The following is a 25,109-nucleotide window of genomic DNA, read 5'->3' as shown; positions in this document are numbered from 1 at the left end:
AGCCCCTTTATTCCACAGGATCCCCCAACACCAGCCCGTATTCTCTCCTCATGGGTCATGCAGTGCGATCGGCGTCTAATCCATAAAATTTGCTGGCAATCCTCAGAAATTAATTGATACGGGGGTTTTCAAAAGTCACGCACCACTGGCCATAACTTTAGTTCTAATTATGGTATCGATTTGCGGTCTAAGACGTTTTCCTCATATCGAGGGGGAAACTTTTTAGGTACTTTCCAGTTTTTGATCCCCTCTTGGGGCGGGGGGTACCTCAAACATTTCAAACGGCCACCCCCCTCATGGCCAGTGGTGCGAGAGTTTTGAATATCCCTGTATTTTTGAGGGAGAAAAGTTCCATTATTAGATGCTTAGAACAACAGAAAATATTCTCAAATTTTCATACATAAATACATAACTATACTGCCACGCTGAGGAATAATACCGTATGGAAATTATAGGATATATTGCGTATTCTCTTTCGATATAATAATAATTTACTGGTAGAAAATTCAACAGTATTTTTCTATCAATCTTCTAGAGAGTGTCATCCGTATAATGTAAACAAGAATTTCTGAAAATTTTAAGGAAATATATTCATAATCTTACAAAAAAATTAAATTATTTGAATCCTCTTACTCTCGGCTTTCTTCCTGAGCATAACAGTACAGGTGTAGGTCACATTAGTTCAGGTTATGAGGTTGGGCTATTTTCGGATAGGGCTCCTATAGGAAAAGGAAGCGCTAAGAGTGAAAAAGGAGCTACCGTTATTATTTATAATTGAAATTTTTCAAAATCTCTTGTTTTAGGCTACATGCGGCAACATATACGTAGACTTGTGTCGCCTTCTGCACCAATTAATCACTTGATTTTAATCGATCTTTCGCCAATCTGCACCCTCTCATCGAGTGGTGGGCTATGTACGCCGGACGCTTGCATGCATCGCTCTCATTAAAACGCAATTCGTTTATTTAATCAATCCATGCTCAAATTAATTAATGCCAAAACGCCCGCCCGCACTATTTTCAACGAGCTGCCAAACTTTAACGATAGATCTTTGCTTTGATTAGCATTTCGGACGATGTTAATGAACATTTTGTCCTGCGTAGAATCATCAAGTAAACATATTATTGTCATGTAGGGTATGAAAAAAAGGATACAAAAAAAAATCTCTCTGTATTTGATCTCTTTAAAAAAATAAAATGGCGGCGGAAATATTTAAACTTCGCATGGCGCTTGTGATACCCAGGCCGGAGAGTGACGAGGTGTTTTGGTAACACTCAATAGAATCATTTTTGTTCGCATAAAGTATATCAATAAGAGACTCCTCTGTTCCCGATTTTTTTTTTTTTTTTTTGAGGATAGCTCTTTCGAAATTCTTCATATGACAATCAGAATTTCGTCGGAACAAAGTGACCTCTACAGTCATCCTTGTGGGCATAATTGTGGCGAATATAGGTATTCATTGGATATTCCTGTCGACGGGAACAGAATTTCGGCGTGCAAAATTGAATAAGTTAGTCTATGCACTGTTAAGTTGGGTTTAAATCAGCCTGGAACTTTATCGAATCCTATTTGAACTTCTATTTCTGTGCGCACTTGATTAACGGTTCCTCTTTCATCAGTTTTAGTTAGTTCAAAACCAACTTCGTCTTTGACGCAGAGCCTCTCGATTTCCCGCAACTCTCCATGTCGAATCGGTTTTTCTGGAATTTTATCAGTCAAAGTCTTGAGACAGTTCGGCCACGAAACGTGAAGCGCCTCTAATGAATATTCATTTACTTCCAGGGTGTCTACAAGTCCGGAAATGGTACTGATTTTTTAAGGGCTGTACGAAAATGCTGGAAAAGTGCGGAAATTCCGCAAATAGGTCCGCAATTTGTTTCATTTTTCTCGCAATTTGAGCGAAAAATTGAAATTTTTCGAATTTCGTCAATTGGAGGTACCAAAAAAGTACTGACTTTTTCTGTTGAGGAGGTACTGAATTTCTCGGGAATGTACTGAAAAAGCACTGAAGAAATACTGATTTCCGGTCAGTCTGTTTTTGTAGACACCCTGACTTCGGACCGTTACGGACCCGATCTCTCCTAGAAATCCCTGCCGACCTCCTCCAGAAATCCATCTCCGTTGATCTTAACATATCCTGTGTCCATTTCTTCAACTTCCAAACTTCACATCCGTATGTTAATATTCTTTTAACCACAGCGTTGTATATCCTTCTCTTGTTATCTTTGGAAATCCGCTGATCCCAGAGGATTCCATTTAAGATATCAATATACACTTTTCCATATGCATGAACAATATCTGGAAGTGAGAAGGAAAGAAAATGTCTGATTAGGGAGAAAATATCGATTAATGTTGACTGTAAAAAACGGAGAAAGAAATTCTGTGAAATTCAAACACATTGCTACCAAATTTTTCAACTCTTTTTGGTAGAAGACTTCTGAAAAACCGGAAAACCGGAAGTGCATATTTGTTTGGCGTCCGGCTAAATCTGGTTTCTGATGATACTCGCAGTTTTTTAAGGTTCTGTTCGTTTAATTAATTTTGATTGATCCCATTTTCCTTTTATGCGCAGGAGGTGGATCCTCAACATTTCGAGGGAAACTTTTGAGCTCATACCTATAATTTATCCCCTTCATTTTCTCTTTTTTCGTTGCTCCTATCAGGCTTTGAAGAAATTAAATTGTACTAAAATTGCTGAGTTTTCATTTCTATTTCTTCGAAGCTCTTTTCTTTTCAACGCTACGTTGATGTGCGTTTTTTGATCAATGTTAAAAATATCTGAGTAAGCAGAAAGTTCCTCATCGCCTCGGTAGCGCAGTAGGCAGCGCGTAAGTCTCATAATCTTAAGGTCGTGAGTTCGATCCTCACCCGGGGCAAATTTTTTTCGTCTAATCTAATCGTCGTTTGAAAAATTCAACCAAGGGAGAGGACTCTCTGACTTCCATGCCTCACTAAGGCCTTGTCTCCGTGAGCCGTTTCACGAGATTTGTCCGAGGGAAAAATCCCACTTACGAAGTTGGGAAAAATATTGAGTTAATCAATATTTTTCCCAGTACCAAGTATGGTACTTGTATCCCTAGGACCCACTGAGAGAAGAAGAAGAAATGAAAACGAATTGTGCGATATTTTATTCATTACTACATTGTTCATGTTTGTTCTTTTTCGAAGAAGGACCAGCACCATTGGGATTATTATCATTATTATCTCCAGCACCTCCAGGATTATCTACGGCAGGCAAATAATCATTACGTAACTTACGCCGCTTGAGAGGAGATACACCAACATCAATTTGATTGTTTGACGGTTGACGTCATCAATCGGTTGACGAAATTTTGAGGAAAATCATGATTGAATCACGATTGTTTTTGTGCCTTCCAAAGGTCAATCATGATTAAATCATGATTTTTACCTGTTAAACACGTTGCATAGTCGGTTATTGAAGGCGCAAATAATCATGATTGAACGATGGTAAGATCTTGATTAAATCATTTTTCATGTCTACTTTTTTACCATTATGTTTGAAACCACGCAAGCATTATGCGACCTGCAGGATATGGTTGTGAATTATTTCGAATTTTTTTTTTAAATGATACTTTTTTAAAAAAAGTAACACAAGTAACAAATCTACAGATGCCCCATTAATTTCTACTCAGTATCAATTTCTGTAAATCAGAGCAGAAAAACAACCACTAACTTCAAAGCTGTGTGCTGACACAAGGAAACCCATACACAGCAGTTTATTGTTTTCAAAAAATAAACAATGTTTTTTCATGAAAATGTATGTTTTTGAATGATATAATTACAAGTTAAGTTCATTTAGGCACTATTCAATTTTTTTTTTTTAATTTACTTCATTTTCTTATAATTTTTTTTTTTTTTATTTGAAAGAAATAAAGAGACTTTAGATATCATCACACATGCAGAGAATGAAGTAACTCCTGCCCAAACACGCAGAAAAAAAAGAGGGAAAGTCTATAGGGGGGAAAAAATTACTTTGAACTTTTCATGTAAGAGTGCATCAAAACAAACACATTTGATGGACCCAGAGTTGTCTTTCAAATCGAAATAAAAAAATGAAGAATTACTCCTAGATGCCCTCCGAACGTCCGTTAATCGCTTAACTCGTGCAACCACTTTCACGTCGAAGGAATATTGGTTAATTTCCGAAATTTCAACTATACTCAAGATATATGATATTTTAAATTCGTCAAATGAACATCTCACAATAAATAACCGCAAGCTACAGTCAACCAAACGAACTAACGAACGGATTGATGAACAATGGTAGCAAAATCCTTTTTGAAAATTAAATCCTCACTGAAAAGTAGATTGCTTCCATGGAAATTAATTTTCAAAAGTAAGTGCATTGTTGCTAAATATATATAAAAAATTCTAATGAATGTAGTGACAATATTAATGTACTTACGAATTTTTACATGATATAATGAAAAAGAAAACAGCGCGCCAGTACTTCCTCTTTTCTTTTTCCAACTACATTTTTTTTAACTCCTCCTTACTTTCGTCAGCTCCAGCGCCTAATGCTCTTAGCTTCACATTTGGACTGCATTTTGCAATTTGAACTTATAAATTCTGGCTCATTTGAAGAAACACTTATGTGCAAAGGGAAACTAATGGCACATACGTTGTTTTTAAACAAGGCCGGATTTTATAGTTCCTAATTGCAAAATGTAGTCAATTTCACGTTCGCTCTTTAACTCTTTGACAATCATGTAAAAAGACTTTAAATAAATTTTACCTAAAGCGAGTTATTAAAAGACACGGTGTTCGACAAAATTTTCGTTGTCCACATCTCAGATTCAAACTTTAACATTTCCCCTTAAAAAACTAATTAAAAACAAATGTAATCTATCTTAGAATTATTACAACGCCAATCACATAATGTTCGCAACTCAAAAACGCATAAAATTAGTTCTAGGAACAAACATTATATACCAATTAATTCAACTCAAACAATTTTATAAGTATTTTCAGTCTACTTGTACCTCTAAAAACTATTGGACTGATGAAGGGGGGGGGGGAGAGGAAGATTATCATAGCATAGTTGAATGAGACCTATGTATAGGTCTTTATATGTAAAGGTCATAAAAAAAATACATATACAAAAGGAAAGCGTACATAACAAATAAACAAATGGATTTCGTGAAGGAGACATGCTGGCTATCTATCTATACTAATAAAGCAGACTTCACGTTGATTGACTCACTCACTGACTGACTGACTGACTGACTGACTGACTCACGTATCAGCGGATCTCGTGAACGGGAGGCCGTGTGACCCTGAGATTCCGCACTGGGATCCCTCTCTACCCCGAGGCGCCGGATAAGGGAGGATTTCGCGATCCGCCCGCCGGTTCGCGGGATATCGCGGTCCGCGTGTGTCGATTTTCCCGTAAGGACAACGGGTGCGAGAGAGAGTGCGAGTGAGATGGAGCAAGTTCCGCGGCTCGCGCTGGAAGACAGCTGATAAATTTTACGTGTGTTCTTCTGGTACGCGCAACGGGTGCGAGGAAGATGGAAGGAGTTCGGCGTCCAACGAGTGCGAGGAAGATGGAACGAGTTCGGCGTAGCGCTGTTGGAAACGCCGCGCCATGATTTTTGCGAGCTCCGACTCGTGCATCCGTTGCCGGGCTACTCTCTTGGGGATGTGAAAATCTGGAAAATCTGTCTGTGCATTGGCATAGACTCTTTATTCTATGGCATTGGTCTCCTCTGCGAAAGTATGAGATATTTGCTCCGCGGATCCTTTTGTTTTCTTCCGTTTTTTTTTTTTTGCAAAAGATTGGTGAAAAATGTGCTTCGCGGAGCCTTCCGTTTTCTGTTTTTTTTCTTTCTTTTTTTTTGCGAAAATTTAACTGCTCAAGTCCGAAAGTAAATAAATTGTTGTGATTTAGTCTTCACATCGCCTAGGGTTATTTTTTGTTACTTTTTTTATCTTCTGTTTGGAAATGATTTGGGCAAATTCTCGGAAAATTTTAAGAGAAGCTGTTGTTTGGCTTCAAAAATAAAATAAATAAACCAAAATGGACCATAAAGACGATGTGCAACGTTGCAATCGGAGGAGAAACGGGGTTTTCGCGCGCATTTCATCAATATTTGACTCCGATCGTGGAAGGCGCTTTTGATAGAACTATTACTCCACGGGGGATGTCCACATTGCCGCTTGCTAGATTGAAGGCGTTTTGTACTGTGATGACGGCTCGGTCACACTGCGCCTGCAGACGCGGTGCTGACAGCGGAGCAAAACTAGAACATAGCTTCGACATGCCTTTTTTTTTTTTTTTCTTTTTTTATTTCAAAACATTAAATCTTATATAAGGAAACCATTCCACATGGTTACATTTCATAGTTCTCGTGAAATTGAATTTGGATTCTTCCAATTCGTCACTTTAAACGAGCAGAAATAAGACGAGCAACTATTTGAACTCCGGAGTGGGTATGTGGTATCATACAAAATTGAAGGAAAATCATACGTTTTCGCCCATCCCAAGTAACATATGTTTACGAGTTTTATGCGCACATTGTGTAGTCTTAATTGAGTCAGAAATTCGCGTGTATACCACGATATTGATGTGAATAACGTGCAATTATAATAATCTTAGAAATTCGCTAGGAACACGACGTATTTGCAGTGATATCGTGGTGATTATCGTGTAATTTCTAATTTGTTTTACAAAATCCCTGGAAAAATCACGTTTTCTCCGCGATGTAGATGACAAACCCGCCATTTCTGAGAATTAGACGAAACCGCTGGTTAAATCCCGTAATTTTCGCGGCTGAAACTCACCATGCTAACTTCAATTAAACATTGAACTGACAAAAGTAACAAATCCTTATGAAAATAACCAACTTTTGATTGGGTATTTTTGATTATTATAATTATCACATGCGCTTACTGCAGAACAGACCAAAATAGCAGCTTTAATCAGCATACTACTAATCTCTGCATTTTTATCAAACCAGTGCGTCTCGCCAATTTTGAAATAGTAGATAATAATTCAGAAACACAATTAGTAACTGATCACTAATCACAGTGATTGCTGATGGTGGGGTTTTCCTGTGCGTAGCACGGGTTTCCTGCTAGTAATATAATATTATAGTGTAATACTATATTCAATACTTACGATGAAAAATGTCCACGTCAAAGTCGACATCCAAAATCAAGTTTTCAAGAGACTTGTAAAACTCTACTGGAACCTCACCTTTAATTGTCCGCATACAGTTTAAGCCATTACACCTCGCAACAAAAGACTTGTCAAAAAAGTTCACTTTTACTTCCACTTTTGCATTAAGGTGTTTCTTACTAATAAGAGGACATATACAATCCGCAAACTTAAATATCAGTATTTTTTCCAAGAAATTAAAATCAATCTGCGAATAAATACAACTTCCCAAAAAAAGTGATGAAATAAACTTTAAAAAATCACGTTCATCTTGCAAACGAACCATTTCACAGAATGAGAATCTTCTTTAAAAAAATCCATGGTAACTTTAAGAAATAGTGTGTCTTTGCTTTGAGTTTTTTTTCTTTCCTTTTTTTGGTCATCTTTATTTAAAAAATGAAGATGCATCAAATCTCCCTCCCATTTCCCTAAGGAAATCCGCCTTCGGGAAGTCGCTGAAACATTGGGTACAAAATTGGGGGCTCTCCTTTATAGTTTAGAGAAATGTGTCTATATTGCCAATTGAGTGCAATTATTATTTTAATTCCGGTTAAATACTCGACTTTAACTAATTTACCTTCCCGCACAAACTAGTCGCAGGACTGTGTAAGCCCCGTCCCGTGGAGACGGTAACTGGGAAAAATCCCAGAAGTTTCGTTCCAGCGATTCGAACTTGGGACAAATCCCATGAAAACGACCCGTGGAGACAAGGCCCAACGTAATCCACATCATACTTCAATCGCACGTGAATTCCCGATGATTTATGAGGTCCCTTTCAAAGTACATACCTTTAGCACCAAGTTTTTTTATAATATAGTGTGTTTTTTTTCTATTTCAGGAATGTTGTCAGCACTGTCGAAGCGTAAGCACAGTCGGTGGAAGTGGATCCACCCCCTCCAATTCACCCTCGGAACCTCAGCCCACCATAGAATCCGTCCAGCCTAGCAAAAATGGTACGTGCCAATTCACACTAATATCCACTTATACAGGGTCCTTCAAAAGTCACGCACCACTGGCCATAACTTTAGTCCTAATTATGATTTTGACTTGTGGTTTAAGACGTTTTTCCTCGTATTGTGAGGAAAATTTTTTAGGTACTTTCCAGTTTTTGATTCCCTCGGGGGGAGGGAGGGGTGCGGGGGGCAACTCAAAAATTTCAAATGGCCAACCCCCTCATGCCCAGTGGTGCGTGACTTTTGAATAACCCTGTATAATTTTAATGCTTATAGATCCACCATTTGGATTTAACAAAGCGCTTGTATGTATTGACATGCATTGTGCAGGATAGGTTTTTTGGTCAGTTCACGGCACGGAAAGCGAGTGTCGTAGTCAGAGATTAAAGTTAAGTACCAAACCATCGTTCAACTCTGCATTTTGCATCTTCTATTGCATAACCTTTTTGCCAAATAATTCAGATATATAAATCGATTTAACTGCCGCTATGAGTAAATTTCTCATTTTCCAAAATCGCAATACTGATGTGAGATTGAAGCTCTTCGTAACTGAAGCAATTATTTTTTCAATAATGTGTATCATTCACCATAGCTTCAAACAGGGAAACATCGATAATCAGTTATTCAAACTTCGCCACTGGAGGTAATCCATACCTCTGATTGACTCTGCGATTTACCGGGCTTTTCACTGTTTTCTGTGCTGAATTCAACACGAAATTTCGGTTGGTTTGTGTGCCACTTCCAACACTAACACAAACCAAGAATAATATTGCCGTACTAAAGAAAAACGCCGTATGAAGCTCTGTAATTGTAATCTAAAAATAATGCCAAATTTCCATTTATATAACACTATTTTCCTGATGAACTTATGAATATTTTTCCACTAATATTTCAGATATTGTTGTTTGCAATTTTAGCCAGAGTTCCTGAAAATTTCAAGGAAAAATATTCATAACCTTCCTCTAAAATTACCATTTTATTGAAGTAAATTTGGCAACTCGCGAATGTTCATACGACACAAGAAAACAAACATTTTTCCTAGCGTAGGCATCGTCGAACGAACCGTGCGATTAAGCATGCTTATCAATCATCACTCAATTGCCGTTTTTGACAAACGCGGTGGTTGAAGGGGTTTTTTTTCTCGCTTTTGAATAATATATATACTTTCAGAAGTGTTCCTGTTATAAATATGTGGGTTCAGATGTCATCCACTCCTGCGACTGCCTGCGTGGGCGTGGAGTCGTCTCGATCGTGCTTTTTGAGGGGCCGCTGCAGCTTTTGAGACTCTATTTGCCCTCCTGGAAATGTAAATACCTACGTCAGTCAAGTTTACTTGCAGCCAGAGTGACGCTGTCTCAAAATATCGTCTCCCGCTTCCGAACGTAGTTGTCGGGTCTCAGTCAGAGATCTTGTCCGAATTCTGTGAGGAATTCCCATCAATGATCAAAATCGAAAATCCTATGGTAAAATCACGGATTTTTGCGCAGAATAGAACAAATTCACCAGGACCTCCGGAAACGGGTCACTGAGCTATGAACGAATTTTGACTTGCGAATTCATCATTCCAAAGGTAAATGGCGCGTAGAACACGATGCGCACATTGAAAACGCAAAAGAAAGTACCTCTACAACCGAGAAATATGCAGTTCAAATCGCTCAACTTATCCGCAAATTCAAAACGCCCCGGTTTCGCGCCGAACCGAATGATGTTATCCGGCACTAATCAGAAGCGAGCACGGGTTTCTACGACTTCCCTCAATAATGTCTATCTACTCCTCGTATGGGAGGACAACACTCAAGTCGAAATTATATCCTTAGAATTAAAAAAATCATATATCATTTATTTTATCTGTGGTAAACAAGCAATAATCCCAATTTGAAGTTCGTTTTATTTTAACAAACATCAGTTGAAAATAAGAGCAAGACTGCGATTTGACTACTGCCAAGACTCTTTGTTAGAATCCAAAGTCTCTGAAGATGAAAAAATGACCTTAATTCATTGTTCGTTAATTGATTTGTTCTCGTTCAATTTTCTTATGGGAAAAATGGGTGAATGGCTTGGAGGAGAACATTACTGCGGGAGCTCCATTAGAAGTGCGCAGCGAAAACAAAACAATAAGATTTACGAAATCCGCGCGCTCGAAGTTTTCGCATGCTCCAGAAATTCGTAACTCAAATGCAAACCGCCCAGGAAATATATTACGAGCATGAAATATTGTTATTTATTGAATTGGCGGTGTAATGTTGCAGACGCAAAGGATTTTTCCATGTTGCCGTAGTTATCAGTTCACTGGAAAAAAAAAACACATTGGATCTAGAGTCCAGACTCTTGAAAACATAGAAAAGAAAAAATACTCTTGATTCAATCGGATTTTTGCTGAATCAAAACGGAATCCGCTTAAATGAAGAGGCTTAGTTCTTGATCTAAGCTAGATTCTGATTGAATCAAGAGTACTTTTTCTTGTCGATGTTTTTAAAAGTCTGGGCTCTAGATCCAATGTGTTTTTTTTTCCAGTGTTGTTATGTATTGCAGCCAAAATATCTTGATTTTGCATCATGAAACTTCGATTGCTGGCTCATTTTAGGTGCAACTGTGCGCCATTAGTTTCCAAATTTTAAAATTTAGTTCCACAAATAGGTGATTTTATGGTTTAGTCAGAAATTATAGTTTCTCATCGGAAAATTTAGTGCAAATCTTTCACGTAGTATGATAATAACTTCGATGAATTCGAAACTTTAGTTGAACTTTATTCAACATTTGAGACGAAATTTGACAGTCGTGGTCCTAGTTCTATACGCAATTTAAAATGACTCGACTCAGCCGTCATTCTTAGATTCCCAAAACAGCTGCAATTAAAGTTCCAACTTCTTGCCGCCTTCCCGCCAAGCTTATCGAAATGCTTAAGCTTTTAATCATTCCAAATGTAAACTTCCGTCTCTTGTAAGGGCTCCATTAAAACTCTGGACTATTTCAACGTTTCAAATCATCGAATATTTTCCGTACTAGTTTTATTGAATCCTCTACACTGGAAAAATACACATTGGATCTAGAGTCCAGACTCTTGAAAACATTGACAAGAAAAAATACTCTTGATTCAATCAGATTTTTGCTTTAATATGAAGGAAATCCGCTCCAATTAAGAGGCTTGGTTCTTGATCTAAGCAAAAATCCGATCGAATCAAGAGTATTTTTTCTTGTCGATGTTTTTAAGAGTCTGGACTCCAGATCCAATGTGTTTTTTTTCCAGTGTAGACTTTGCATTTGACCTAATGATGAATCTTAAAACTTATTTTTAATACCCTATTAATGAATGTTTATTATTTCCATCTCTCCTCCATTTCACGATCATCCCATGTTTACTTCTAACTCAGCATGAACTAGCTACAAATATAATTACTAACACTTTAATTTTTATTTATTTTTTTATTTTCATTCCTCATACTTTAAAATCAGAACAAATTCATAAACTTATAAGCATTAACAAATTAACAGCTAAATTGGATAACATTTAGCAAAAAGGAACCTCTATTTCTGGCCCATTTTAGAAACAACATACATACCATTGGCTTCTCTATGTAGATATGTGCTTTTATGAGAGAGCCAGAAGTAGTGGTTCCTTATTGCAAAATGTAATTCAATTGAAATATGCGCACGTGCAATTCAACGCTTCATCGTTTTAAAATTAATAACAACAACTGAATTCATAAACATTACAAAATGTCAAAAGAGTTTTAATTTTTCCGAAAGTAAGCAGGTCTACAACATACATCAGAAGTTTTGAGAGGATCTCAATCCGCATGATTTTAGTCAATCAAGACTACGCATACTGTGAACTTCGAGTGAATGAACGAAGTGAATGAAGTTGCGGAAACGTTTCCCTTTCGAAGACGGAATATTTTCAGAGGACCTTTTGGTTTACCGACTCCACCTAGTTATTCACAAATCTGATTTAGTATGACTTAAAGTTATTTTAAATTTTAGACCATTTAAACTCTTTTTCATTCCGAACTTATTGTGAGTGGCACAGCTCTGTACATCTCTCATTCATCTCCTTCTATTCCCAAATTCTTTCAAAACAATTTTCAGTCGGTTCCAACCGTTTTACGAGCAGCAATTTTGGACAAATAGGTACATGATGCAACATAAATGGTGACTGAAACCTGAGACTCAAACTTGTATGGCAAAGAATCGGATAGTTTTTAAATGCATATACAGAGTTTATGTGTGGTCAAAAGATAGGACACCAACAAGAATGGAGTAAAACTGTATGCAAATTTCAGACTCCTGAAAACACTCGATTGACTGGGTGTTTTGCAACTTGGCAACGTTCATTTGTAGTAGAACCATCGCTAGATTGTTACGTACCTACTCTTAGAAAAATTGACCAGATAGAGTACCTTTGAAAGAAGACATCTCAGCTCCCGATGTCGCAAACCGACAGGAAGATTACACAGTTTGTAATTTGTATCGTAATCCTTGATGAACTCTTTTCCAAATCCCTCTTTTCTGTTCCTCCTCTCTTTCTTGTATGTTCTCCTAGTCCTTCGGTATATTTAGTTTACAATATTTGCAACCAGTATGTGTATATGTAATCATTCTGGCAGTTAGTGAAACAACGGAAGTACAGAGTCTAAATTGAAGCCAATGAAAAATGAATCTCACATCTCTTATAAATCTCAATACAAAGGGACTTCAGATCTGACTTGCTTATTTTCAGAACGGGTCAGTTGCGCCAGGCACAGAATGGTGTTTCGACACTTGATTCTTGCAGAAGAGCTAAAAATAATAAGATCTGTCCAAACAGCAACTCTCAATTTTAACCGAGATATCGCGCTTTGAAAAATTCGGTCAATGACGTCATCCACCGCAGTAGTGACACCCTTGGTTTCTTCCACCTTGCTTTTATTTGAGTTTCACGTTAAGTGAACAGTGCAAATGTGTGTATCACCGGTTGATGAATCCAAAGTGGAAGAGATCATGGCATGCATAACCGCGGTGGATGACGTCATAAACCAAATTTTTCTAAGCGCGATATCTCGGTTAATATTGAAAGTAGAAAGGTGCTGTTCGGACAGATCTTTTTATTTTCAGCCAATCTACATGAACCAACCATCAAGTCACGATTCTGTGACGAGCTTAACTGATCCATTCTACCGTGCTGAGGAAGAACGGAGTATGAGCATTCGAGAGTTGCCAAATTTCATTCAATATAATGTTTATTTCTGAGTGGTGTTGGAAATATTTTTCCTTGAAATTTTCAGGAGCTGGAGATGAAATTGCGAACAAAATTGTCTGAAAAATGTCAAGGAAATTATTCATAAGTTCAGCAGGAAATTTGTGTTTTATTAAAAGTAAATTTGGCAACGCCTGATAGTTCTTATGGTGTTTTTCCCTACCACGGCAGCATTCGTCTTAAATTTCAAAAGGAACTTATCGCTCCGTTATCACGAGCTTTGTTCTATGACGACGGGCGGACTGCTTTGGTTCGCATTCTTTCTGGCAGCTGACTCGTCGAGGACCTCGAATTCCTCGAACTCCATCTCGTCGAAGAGAGGAGCGCGTTTGACTTCTGCCATTCGGTTGGCCTGCCGTCGGGACTCCACGAGGCTCCTCCAAGGCGCAGTTGGCGTCTCCTCCTTGTGGGCCGCCGACTCGAAGGCTTTCACGATGTCCCTCGTGCTCTGCCCTTTGGCCCGGATGAAATCCCTCAGATCGCCCGGCTGAGCCGAGGTCTGGACCTCGCCGTTCTCAATGAGACAGATCGAATTGTAATCCGAATGGTAATGAGACTCCTCAGGAACTTCTTGTTCCTTCTCCTGGGGTAAACTGCACTTCGGGGGGGACTCCTCAGCCGCGTCTTGTTGATTCTCTTGAAGTATGCTACACTTGAAAGACTCTTCAACTACGTCTTGCTTTCTTTCCTGGGGTAAGCTACACTCCGAACAAGATCTCTTGTCTAAATTGGTGTCTTCAGGCGGATAGTGCGTTGTGTTTTCCTTCCGCTCGTGACCGGGATTCGTTAGGTCGTTCTCACTCACACTCTCTAGCCTTTCTAATCTCTTCTCCTGTTGGTTTTGCCTCCGGAGCCTGCTCGCGTTGGTGCCCGTCAGTTCCAACCTGCTGCCGCAGCTGTTGCTTTTGACAAGCTTGAACTTCATGCCGCTGTACTTGTTCTGGAGCGACTTGATGCCCAACTGGAGGTTAACCTCGTTCTCCTTGATGTTCTGCCTGATCTCGTCCATGATGGTCATCGTCATGGGGCTCCGGACGGTCCCTTTGTCGCAGGCGATGACGCGGCCGCCGTAGTAGGTCGTCGACGTCCCGCACGCCCGGATCTTCTTCAGCGTGTCGGCGGAGACGGGCTGTCCGGGATCCGACTCGCTCCTGTGGTAGGTCTCGAGCGTCTCCGCCCTGGGACTAGACTCTGAGTCCGTTTCGCAGCTGAAATCGCTGGCCACTCCGGACGAGACGCTCGTCGTGTCCGACCAGTAGCGGTACTTGGGCGACTCCGAGAGCTTGTGACTCTTCTGCGTGATCTCGACGGTAGGGTACGTGTGGTACGTCGGCGACCACGTGTTGAAGTGGCTCTTCCGGTTCCCGCACGCGGGTCTCGGCGACGTCTGGCTTGCGTGCTCCGTCTTGATGGTCTGCTCGAACTTCTTCCGTATGTCCTTGACCTTATCCGGATCGGGCAGCTCGTCGTCGATTATCTCCCGGTTGCGTTTCCGCGGGTAGTAGAAGCAGAACCTATCGCGGCGGGGACACGTGCCCCAGTGGAAATTCTCGGGTTTGACCTCTGTCGGGGTTTTGAAGGTCGCTCCGGTGATCCAGCACTCTCCGGATCTGGTCTCGTTAGTTCGGACCTTCGGGAGCGTCGACGCGCCCCGGGCGGAATCGAAGGTTTTGGTCCCTCGGGCCGGATGGTTCGTGTTCGTCCCGCTACGTGAATGGTCTGTAAGGTTTAATATGTTTCTATTCTCATCTTTCGCGAGGTTTTTCATATTTTCCGCTGCCACCCGATCGCTTGACTCCGAGTGCAAGTGCTGGCAGTGACCGGCGTCCTTGAAATCGAAACGCTTGGCGCTTTCTCTCGCGGTTCGGATGGCGTCCAGATCCGGCTCTGACTTGTGCCGCTGGATATCCCGGAAGCTCCTCGAACTCCTCACCCCTGATGTGCGATCCGGGCTTGCGGCGGCCATGTGCTCCCCGTTCGCTTGGTCCTCGTCGTTGAGGTTGATCATGCTCCGCGCCTTCATGACCAGCTTCGTGGTGGTCGTGCGGAAGCGGGGTTCGTACACGAACTCCTCCTCCGCGAAATGGGTACCGGTTGACGTATCCGGGAGCTCGTAGAACAGTTTCCGGTACTTGCCGCCGCTTCCGGTCTCGGTCGGTTTTTTGTTCGGCGTGAAGAGTCTCTTCTTCCGGCTGACGTTGCCCTCAATCTCCGAGGAATGGTCGGGCGTGTGGAAGAGATGGATGGTTGTGATAGCCTTGATGTTTTCTTTCGTCTCCGTGATTTTGATGTGCATCTCCTCACCCTCGAGCTTTTTACCTGAAATATGAGAATATGTCAGCTACTTATTTCAATATTATGCTTTTTTTAGAGAAGTCTCTCAGATTTCAAATCTTAAGGTAATTCGAGGGATGCCACATTTTGTGTCAGAACGATATGCGATTTATCGCATCAACTAGTTCCATTTTTTCAGCTACTCGTCATTTTTGTCGAATTTTGAGATCGCAATTCTGTTTTCAGGAGACTAAAGAATTCACTCACCAATTTTGACAAACAAATGCAAGCAACAACTGTGTTTTTTTAAAAAGAAAAACATCGCACTCGATACTGTCTAAACGGCACTCGAATGCGATATTTTTCCTCTGAAAAAACCGCGCAGCTATATTACGTTGAATTTGTTTGTCAAAATTGGTAAGTGAATTCTTCAGTCTTCTGACAACTGCAGAAATTGCGATCTCGAAATTCGAAAAAAATGACGAGTAGCTGAAATAATGGAACTACAAAATATGGCGTCCATCGAATCATCTTCAGAGATAAGAAGACGCTCATGCATAACGATACGCCATTTTTATGTTTTTACATGCCCACCCTTTTCCTGTTAAGCTCTATCAAGATCTGTTATGATGACCAAGGTGGTAATTTCAAAAGGAATCCAGCGCGAGAGATGAGAGTTCGATAAATACAGTAAAAACTGTTATATTCCTTCCGTTGTAAATCTCGGAGGTCAGAAAAATGAATGTGTGAAAACGTTACAACTTGTAATTGGATAATCTCTGTCCTAGAAATTCACTCACAATTTGAAGAGAAAAAGTAGAATAAAAGAATTTGCGCTTGATTCCTGCGTCGATGGATTAGAACAATATTTGTTAGTTTTATTTTTTATGTATGGATCGCATTTAGCTTAAAAGAACCAGCGCGATTACAGTATTTTCAGAATCGTTCAACTTCTCCTTTTCTTTTAAAATACTTTATACAAGCTCACACAATTATTTCTTTTTAAAATTAACAATCTTTGGTGGAAAGCCAAAAGTATTCGCCATTATGAGAGATTTTTACTTACAAGATACTTATGAAGAAGCAACATTTTAACAACACTGTAATCGCGCTGGTTCCATTTTGCTAAATACAATCCATATGATCTTCAGGAATTTAACCTCGTAACAGATGCCTAATCACTCGACAAGAGACATATTAATCGACACCAAGAATGAAGCACTGGCTTCTAAATTTTCTGAAAATCAAACATAGTCTAGCAATTTAGTCTTCGCCACTTTTGTCCTCTGTGTATACTAAATGGCTGTATGTAGCAGCACCAACACGGGTTTCCTCTCTTCGAATACTATCTTTTCAACGGCCCTATTGCCGCCTTAAGCGATCCAATGGCGGACGTGGATCTGCACGAAACATACCTGATTTTGGGTTGGTCTTGACCTGGTAGTTCATGGCTTCGTGGAGCCGGCTCTCCTGGGTCCGCTCCCTGCGCTCCGCCCCTCGCTTCCCGGGATCCTTGTTGTTATTGGTGTCCGGGCCGTGGTCGCTGTCGAGGTGGGGGGTGTCGTTGCGTGGGCGGCGGGGGAGGTTGTTGGGGTGCGCGGGGATGGTGGTCGGATTCTGGTCCTCTGAGCGCTCGCATTCGGAGCAGCACGTGGCGTAGGTGCTCGGCTCCGTGTCGCAGTCGCTCAAGCTCCCCAAGCTCTCGCTCTCCACCGTGATCACTTTGGCGCGCATGCGCAGTTCCGGAGATCCAATTCCGCTCTCGCTTCTCACCTGCGACAGTTTCAGAGATCTTAGTTTTACATGCTTTTCAAGTGGATGGAATTACCTATATTGTGGTCGCTTACACGGAGAAAAAAACCTCGTGCGTGGGACCCGAAGTTTAGGTCATTTGGATCTCTGAAGTTTTCGGATTGAGCATCTGAACACTTTAGGTCTAGCTGTCGAGGTTCGGATCACACATCTGAAACCTCAGTTCTTACATCTGAAGTACTTCAGATGTGAGAACCGAAGTTCTTCGGATGTGAAAACCGAAGTACTTCAGATGTAAGAACTGAAGTTTCAGATAGGTGATCCAAACCTCAGCAGCTGGACCTAAAGTGTTCAGATGCTCAATCCGAAAACTTCAGAGATCCATATGACCTAAACCTCGGGTCCTGCGTACGAAGTTTTTTTCTCCGTGTAGGGTCGGGACATTTCGTCACCTTCCGGCAGAAGTATCACGATTGAGTACAGGGGAGAATATCATGTGCGCCGCCGCCCGCGGCGCACTATGATCCAAAACTGTAGAATAGGAAGAAATAAGTCGAATAATGACAGAAAGATCACGAAAGTTTCGTTACTGATGTTTCTTGAGTCGCTAATTTCGAATTTGATGTCAAAGTGTCTACATCTTAACACCCTGACCTATTAATTGTTGGCTAGTTTATGGCACGCCGCGTCGCGTCGCGGCGTGCTGCCAGCTCGAAACGCGGACGCCTACAAACCTAAAGGGATACTTCCAGCATTGCGCCATGCGCGACGTATCCCTTTAGGTTTGTAGGCGCTAGTGCGCGATTTAGTGCGCGATTAGATGGCGGCGCGCCGCGCGCCGCGACTCTCCCGGCGGGCGAGTGGGGAACGATTTCTTGCGGGGAGAGCTCCCTAGTGGAGGAATTCTTGTATCGTGTAATTTTTTTTTTTTTTTTTAATTTTCGACTTTTAAAATTACACACTGGTCAAGTGAAGTAATTAGTGAACTCTCAACGCCAGATGAAGTGTATTAATGAAAAGTGGGTCGTGCGCCATGCGCGCTGCGGACGGCGCAGGGCGGCTCATGAAATTCTTCCCTGTGCTCTGTCGGAAGTATCACAAGCAGCACGACGTTTCAAAATTTCCGCCGCCATTTTATTTCTTATATCGGAATAAATTGCTGGTTGAATCTGTTTGAAAATATCACTGAATTTAATCGGCAGCTTAAAGAAAATTTAGTGAAATTTTCGGACAGCTTCTTTGAACAATTTCTCTGCTTAAAAATATAATGGCGGCGGAAATTTTTAAACATCACATGGCGCTTGTGATACTTAGGCCGAAAGGTGACGATTTCGTTTTAGGCTAAAAGCATGAAACTTGGTGAAAATATCACTCCAGGATCTAGAACGAAAATCAATCGTGGCGAAAACCGTTATCCATCATGTTTCTAGTCATTCATGAAAGTTAGGCGGGTCAGAACATGAATTTTGGAGGGATCATCATCGAATCCACATCAGACAAAGAGTCTTTTGGATCCAGAGTCTAGCCTCCTAAAAAAATTGACAAGAGACATATACTTCTGATTCAATCGGATTTCTGCTTGAACCGAGAGTCAAGCTTCTTAATTTAAGCGGATTTCCTTCCGGTTCAAGCAAAAATCCTAAAAGTATTCTTTCTTTGTCAAATGTTTTAAGAGTCTGGACTCTGGATCTAAGAGACTTTTATGCCCAATGCAATCGCATCATAACTTCATATGAGGGGCTTTGACAACAAGGCGCATAAGTGCAGTTTTTGCTATTTTGAGAAATACGTGTTTAAAGTTTAGAAATTACATAGATATACTAAAGGCAGAAAGAAAGTTCAAATTGACTTTTAGATTCTTAGAAATTTGAATTTGGGGACAAATTTCTCGCAGAATATGCATTAAGACTAGTTTTACTTGAAATCATTATTATTTTAACTTTTTCATAAACTGCATTTTTACGCCTTGTTCTCCAAGCCTCTCATACATTCTGTGGTGAAATTCTTATTATTTCCTCCTCAAAACCTTTAAACAATTCCTGGCTCCTATTTTCATTTACATTGGCTTTCGTTTAAGTGATACAATGGGCGAATTCCTTTTAAAGATTATCGTGTCTTTTAAGTACCATTCTGATCCAATTCAAGCAAAAGAGATTCTCTTTAAAACACAGATTTATTTTTTCCTGTTATCGATGTAGGTTTTAATTATATCCCAAATGAAACGAATCGAGTGATTATAAGGCCAATATCGCCTCCAACTATATTATTTTTTTATTTCTCCGCTTCGATCATTAAATTGCACGATTGGTAGTTCAAGCTTCTTTGTATCGCGATGGTCTATTAGGTGACTTGGATAGCATAAATGAGCAATCACTATTCGTTTACGTTAAGTTTTGCATGAAATGAAGTTGTCTCTATCTCGAATGTTAGTCTTCCGTGACAACATCCTAAAGTTGGATCGTGAGACTGTCTCAATGGATACGATAACTCTCAAGCGCAAGTGTCAATTCTTTACAGAATGTTCCCTTTTTTGCTCAAAAAGCTGGGGCAAGGAAGATTTAATTCGATTGACGTGGCAACGCTGCCGCCCAGGAGGTGTTTAATCTTGGGACTTAGGAACAAGCATTTACGTGAAGGGTCATTTAGCGGACGATCACAACTTTTGCCCCGCGGAACGTTGAAGTTCAGATGCTAAAAGTTGTGACCCAACTCCGACAAAACACTGCAGAAAAATGAAGCTGACTTTGGAGTGAAACCTCGTGTTTTTGAAGTGAGTGGAGCGAACTAAATATTGGCGGCGCACGGAGCGTAAACCGATTTAAGCTGAGGGAAAACAACTAAAATTTGCAGCACAACTAGGAAATCGTTCTGAACAATGTTTATTTGAGTTATGAACTATGCAGTGTAAGGTTCCTGTAAAAACGCGTTGACGCCAACCTAATGGCGTTTCCCTGCGAACTTGGACCTTATCTTATTTTTAATTTTGGAAATTTCAGTCGATCTTCCTTTTTGAAGAATTACATTCATATGAAATAATTAATTATGAAATTTTCAACGAAAAATAACCATGAAATAAATAGGAATTAAAATTTATTGACTCTCAAATTTTAGCAGTTTTTACAGTCTCTAGGTTTGGAAGACTTGGCCACGGCCTGTCTTTCAATCAGTTCTTATCCAAAAACGTAATTTTTGTGAGAAAAATCCTCCAAAATAATAATTAAAAATCTCACTCCATTTGTGGCATTCCACCATTTAGCCAAAGCTCTTTATTTAGAAAGTAATGCAACGTCTTTTCGAGTGAGAATAGGAAGGACAGTAACACCGTTAACCTTCTTGGTTTATTTCAGAAAAGAATGATTGCCAGCATCAAACCCATAATACTCATCTATACTTCACCGTTAGCAAACCAATCAAATGGGTCATAATTCGTGATTCCACATGATAAACCAGAATTCTGATAATTACTTGTGAGGACGGTCAAACTGGAGAAGATACCTAGAAGTTCAGGAAATGATGACTTACTTGGTTTGAGGATTTTTGTTGGTCTATTTTCTCGTCTTGATTCTTCTCAATCGGTGACTCCGACATTTTGTCTCCCTTAACTCGCAGTCGACTCACCCACTCTTCTTCCAAGATTGCGTCCCTGTCAACAGTACCAATTCAATTTATTTGCTAGGCGGACTTGCTGAAATCTGTCATCTTTTAAACTTTGACAGGATCAAGAAACATGAAAGACTCAATTAAAGTGGCCGAACTAGGCACCAGACAAGAGATACGGTAAATTATTGGCCTGGCAACCTGAAGAGTTGGATGTTTGGGTCTAAATTATTGTATTACAAATCAGTTTCACCAGATCTCTGATGAACCATCAAACCTCTCTACCTTGTAAGTGAATATCGTTTGGTTAATCATAATCACTGGTACGGTTATTAATTCTTCTCTCTTATTTTTATCAAATAGGTTTGAATAAAAATCTTTAAAGAGAAAGTCGAAATGTAGCCAACGTGCGTTACATTTCAGTAAACTGAAAATCTCAATACTGAGGGAAAAAGCTCATTTGAGCACAATTTTTCCTCAAAGAGATGATATACAGCCTGATCGTAATTAATTTTGCACCAAACCGCATATTTCTATGAGGGAAAATCGTGCTCGAATGAGCTTTTTCCCTCAGTTGAGATTTTCAGTATACTGAAATGTAACGGCTAAATTTCCAACTTCCTGTCTTAACGACTCGCACGTCTACCGCAATCAGTCTACAGTTATAAATGCGTGGGAGGTGAAGAAAAAGTAGAGGACAGGTAAGAAAAACCCAACAATTTTTAAAAATCGCCAAAAATATGAAGTTTTAGGAAAGCAAGGGAAAGGCACGAAATGAGTAAGGATGTAGAATGGCAGGCTACCGATAGACACCTCGGACTTTACAGTCTGAAGGACCAGAAAATGTCTTGTCCCTGTGCAGAGCATTAATTCGAAGGGTCAATAAACTACCCCATTCCTGCACTTCATCGTTTTAAAGGTGGTAACGGCGTTAATCATAAAGGGGTCGGCACATTTGCGAGCGCGATGCCGTAAGATGACACCCTGGGGCCCGATCCGCCAGTGGCGTGGCGTGAATTGCGATATATCGATTGTTATGCCATTTAAACCTATGGAAAAAGATCGATAAATAGGGTGTTCGCAGCGAACACCTTAATAATCGATTCTTTACCAAAGGTTTAATGACATAACAATCGATATATCGCAATTCACGCCACGCCACTGCGAGCCCGCGATCGGGCGTTCCCGCATCCCTGCGAATACTTGCTCCATATCGTCACTTAATTAGCAGTCTTGCAGGGATCGCAGCCTCGCCTCCTTAATATTATTCCTGTACAGCGTTGTCGCATTTTCTTATAACCGGCTTTTTCGTCCTTTTGTCGAACGAGAGAGACTACAACCATCAAATGAAATGTGCGGGAAAATCATGAAACTCCCCGCGACTCCAGGTACATACTATCGGAAAATCCAGCTGCGGAGTCCAAAATGTTTTACGTGTTCAAAAACTGGTCTAAGAAACTTAAATTCTGTTAAAACCTAGATATCGTGAATGCTCCTTGTCATTGTAGCTTACTGAGTGGAACTGATATTTGGACGTATGTATTTATGCTAAAAGGAACTATGTGCATAGGGTTTTCGTGCAACATGGTTCCTTTTAGCATAGTTATGTTCATGTCTTCTTTTTCTTCGCAATGAACAGTTGCACTTGTGAATAGTCACCTTACTTTTCCTGCAAAAAAAATCCCTTGAAATAAAGGGTTTGGCTTAAGTATGCCGATTCCTAAATTTTCCGCAAGATGTATGTTTTCTTAAATCAAGCATAATGCTGCTTAATTTAAGTTACTTTTTGCCTGACCAATGTGTTTTCATTTTTTTCTTGGAAATATTCGGCCTGACTCGAGGTGAAAAAAACTTCGCGGCGAATTTAAGAGTCATTATGCCAAGCATTTTTTTCAGTGTTCTCTTTTTATATCTCGATTCGATTAAACCAATCGCTCGTTAAAATTACCAACAATGTATCCTGTATCCTAGCTTAAATTTTCATAACATCAACGTATCTTACATGAAGCTCAGTTCACAAAATAGAATTTCACTCGTCACGTGACAGAATTGAATTTTGGAACCCAATATCTTTCGGTGCCAAAGGAAGATCCTCACCAAACCTTCCTCGTTCGCTCTCATCATAGACTTCTTGTTATCTCACTCCAATCCAAAAATCGTGAATTATTTGTTTATCCGCCAATAATTTCGTGCTGCCACGCACACTTTCCGTTCTGTCACGCACGTATCAATTTAAGATCCAGGACTGGAATTTTGTGGAACAGCTGTGTGGTTAAGGAGCGTGAGTTAAGGGTCGGCTCAAGTTACCCTGAAGTCTGGCGTAAGCTCTCTGATCGACTGACCCCGATGATTTCAGGTTATATTCGTTCAATTTGCGACCGACCGTAAACCAAAAAATTTCTGGCCGAAGACGGGACATTCGTGCCTAAAATTTGATTTCAGACGGAGACAACCGTACATGGGACTAATGACTACTAGTGATAACGACCCTCGAAAGAAGCCCAGATGACTCTGACATGATTCTAGAATTCAGTTGGGGGTGTAGAGGCTCGGCAGGATGAGGGGGCCCCTTTCAGAATGAAGAGGGTCCGGGGGAAGGGGTCCCCGAACTTTTTTTGAAGAAGACCCCTTTTTTTTTGCTTTCGGGGGAGGGGGACCCTCCCCCCCAAGCTTCACCCCCCTGATCACGCGCTTAGAGAGAGGTATCACCGTCATTCGTCGAGTTTCATGAAGCAGGACTAGAGAGAGTCCACAGAGGTTTTTCCAGGCTGTCCACGCGGGGGAAATTTGAATATTCTTCCGGGACCGAGCAACGTCGATGTCGCGCCGATAGGTAGAAGGAGGGCTGGAGGAAGGGTGGAGGGTGGTCTCAAACGGTGCTCTTGCTCGTTTGAGAGCCATTATTCTGACGTTAACGATAGGCCCTAACGATATGAACGAGACACCACGGGATCGTAGGAACTCGTTATGGAGGCATTCCCGCCGCCAATTTAATCCGCCCTGATGCCGCGACGGAATTTCGCCAACAGACCGCAGCTTCCGCAGGCCCCGCGCGCGTCAACAACCCCTATGCATTCCAGGTTTGCGGACCATTCCGTGAACCGCGATTTTTCTCATTTGCGGAAGGCTTCAGCCGCTCTTATGAGGAGCTCTTTTCCACTCATTCTTTGCCCTTCGCGCAAAGGAATAAGAACGCAGTATGAACCCGAAGACGTTGCAACATTTCCTTCAATAGACAACGAATGGCCTTGGAAAATTGCGAATATTTCTCTTCGAATTTTTCTGACAGTTTCGTTCGCAATTTAATCTAAAATTTCTAAAAATTTCAATAACAAATATGCATACATTTCCTCAAAAATACTCGTTTTATCCGTCGCAATTCGCCAATTGAATTACACTTTTGCCTCACAAAACGTGAAATAGTATATGTATTCTGTTAAATATAGGCTCTTGTTAAAAAAAATGCAAGTGGAAGTCTACGTAGACCACCATATCGAGAGTAAGATGTCTCAAAAACAGCTTTTATTCCGAGCCAAACTTAGTCAGGATCTACTTCCGTAACAATCAAATGGACTACATTTTGCAATTCCGAACTATAATTTCTGGCTCAGTGTTGAAAAAGCGTATGTACCATTAGTTTCCCTATGCACGTAAGTGTTTTTTCAGATGAGCCAGAAACTATAGTTCCGAACTGTAAAATGTAGTCCAAATCGACTACGTCGAGAGGAAAATCTACTGTTACGCAATGGCGTGGCATGAATTGCGATATATCGATTGTTATGCCATTTAAACCTATGGAAAAGGATCGATAAAGGATGTTTGCAGCGAACACCTTAATAATCGATTCTTTACCATGGGTTTAAATGGCATAACAATCGATACGTCGCAATTCACGCCACGCCACTGCTGTTACGTGCTTGTCAGGAGAATCCGCTCGATGACAAAATGCTCTGAAAGCTGCAGGTTCATCTTTGACCCTGTAATCCCATTCAAGGAAGGAGACATTTTAATCGGGTCGAGGATGGAAGGTCAAGAGTCAAGTCAAGCATCCAAAGAAAGCCACTCTCAAATGAGTCAACCCCTGCAATAACGATGTCTGGGAAGTTTCTCTTAGTTTTAT

At 40.6% G+C, this 25,109-nt stretch overlaps 2 protein-coding genes and 1 non-coding gene across 7 annotated transcripts in view; 2 read left to right on the top strand and 1 right to left on the bottom strand.

Moving 5' to 3' along the window:
- Positions 1-25,109, top strand: part of MCU (mitochondrial calcium uniporter) — a 389,493-nt gene that overhangs the window by 286,508 nt on the left and 77,876 nt on the right. For all 3 annotated transcript variants that reach the window (XM_072298277.1, XM_019060585.2, XM_072298278.1), the window contains one exon: positions 8,019-8,133. In XM_072298277.1, the coding sequence (XP_072154378.1) occupies positions 8,019-8,133 (115 nt within the window). The remainder of the gene's footprint in view (positions 1-8,018; positions 8,134-25,109) is intronic.
- TRNAM-CAU (transfer RNA methionine (anticodon CAU)) lies at positions 2,804-2,876 on the top strand. Its single transcript has one exon. It is a non-coding gene; the product is annotated as a tRNA-Met (tRNA).
- jv (javelin) overlaps positions 11,440-25,109 on the bottom strand; it is a 76,725-nt gene continuing 63,055 nt past the window's right edge. For 2 of the 3 annotated variants that reach the window (XM_072298272.1, XM_072298273.1), the window contains exons 4-6: positions 20,915-21,035; positions 17,056-17,413; positions 11,440-15,685 (exon numbers count right to left, since the gene is read on the bottom strand). In XM_072298272.1, coding sequence (XP_072154373.1) covers positions 13,578-15,685; positions 17,056-17,413; positions 20,915-21,035 — 2,587 coding nt within the window. In that variant the 3' untranslated portion in view covers positions 11,440-13,577. The remainder of the gene's footprint in view (positions 15,686-17,055; positions 17,414-20,914; positions 21,036-25,109) is intronic. The other variant, XM_072298274.1, reaches the window with a different exon arrangement.

Source organism: Bemisia tabaci, chromosome 3, assembly GCF_918797505.1.
Source record: "Bemisia tabaci chromosome 3, PGI_BMITA_v3".
Lineage (NCBI taxonomy): Eukaryota > Metazoa > Arthropoda > Insecta > Hemiptera > Aleyrodidae > Bemisia > Bemisia tabaci.
The sequence above is the reverse complement of the archived record's forward strand: the minus strand, read 5'-3'. Positions and strand labels throughout refer to the sequence as shown.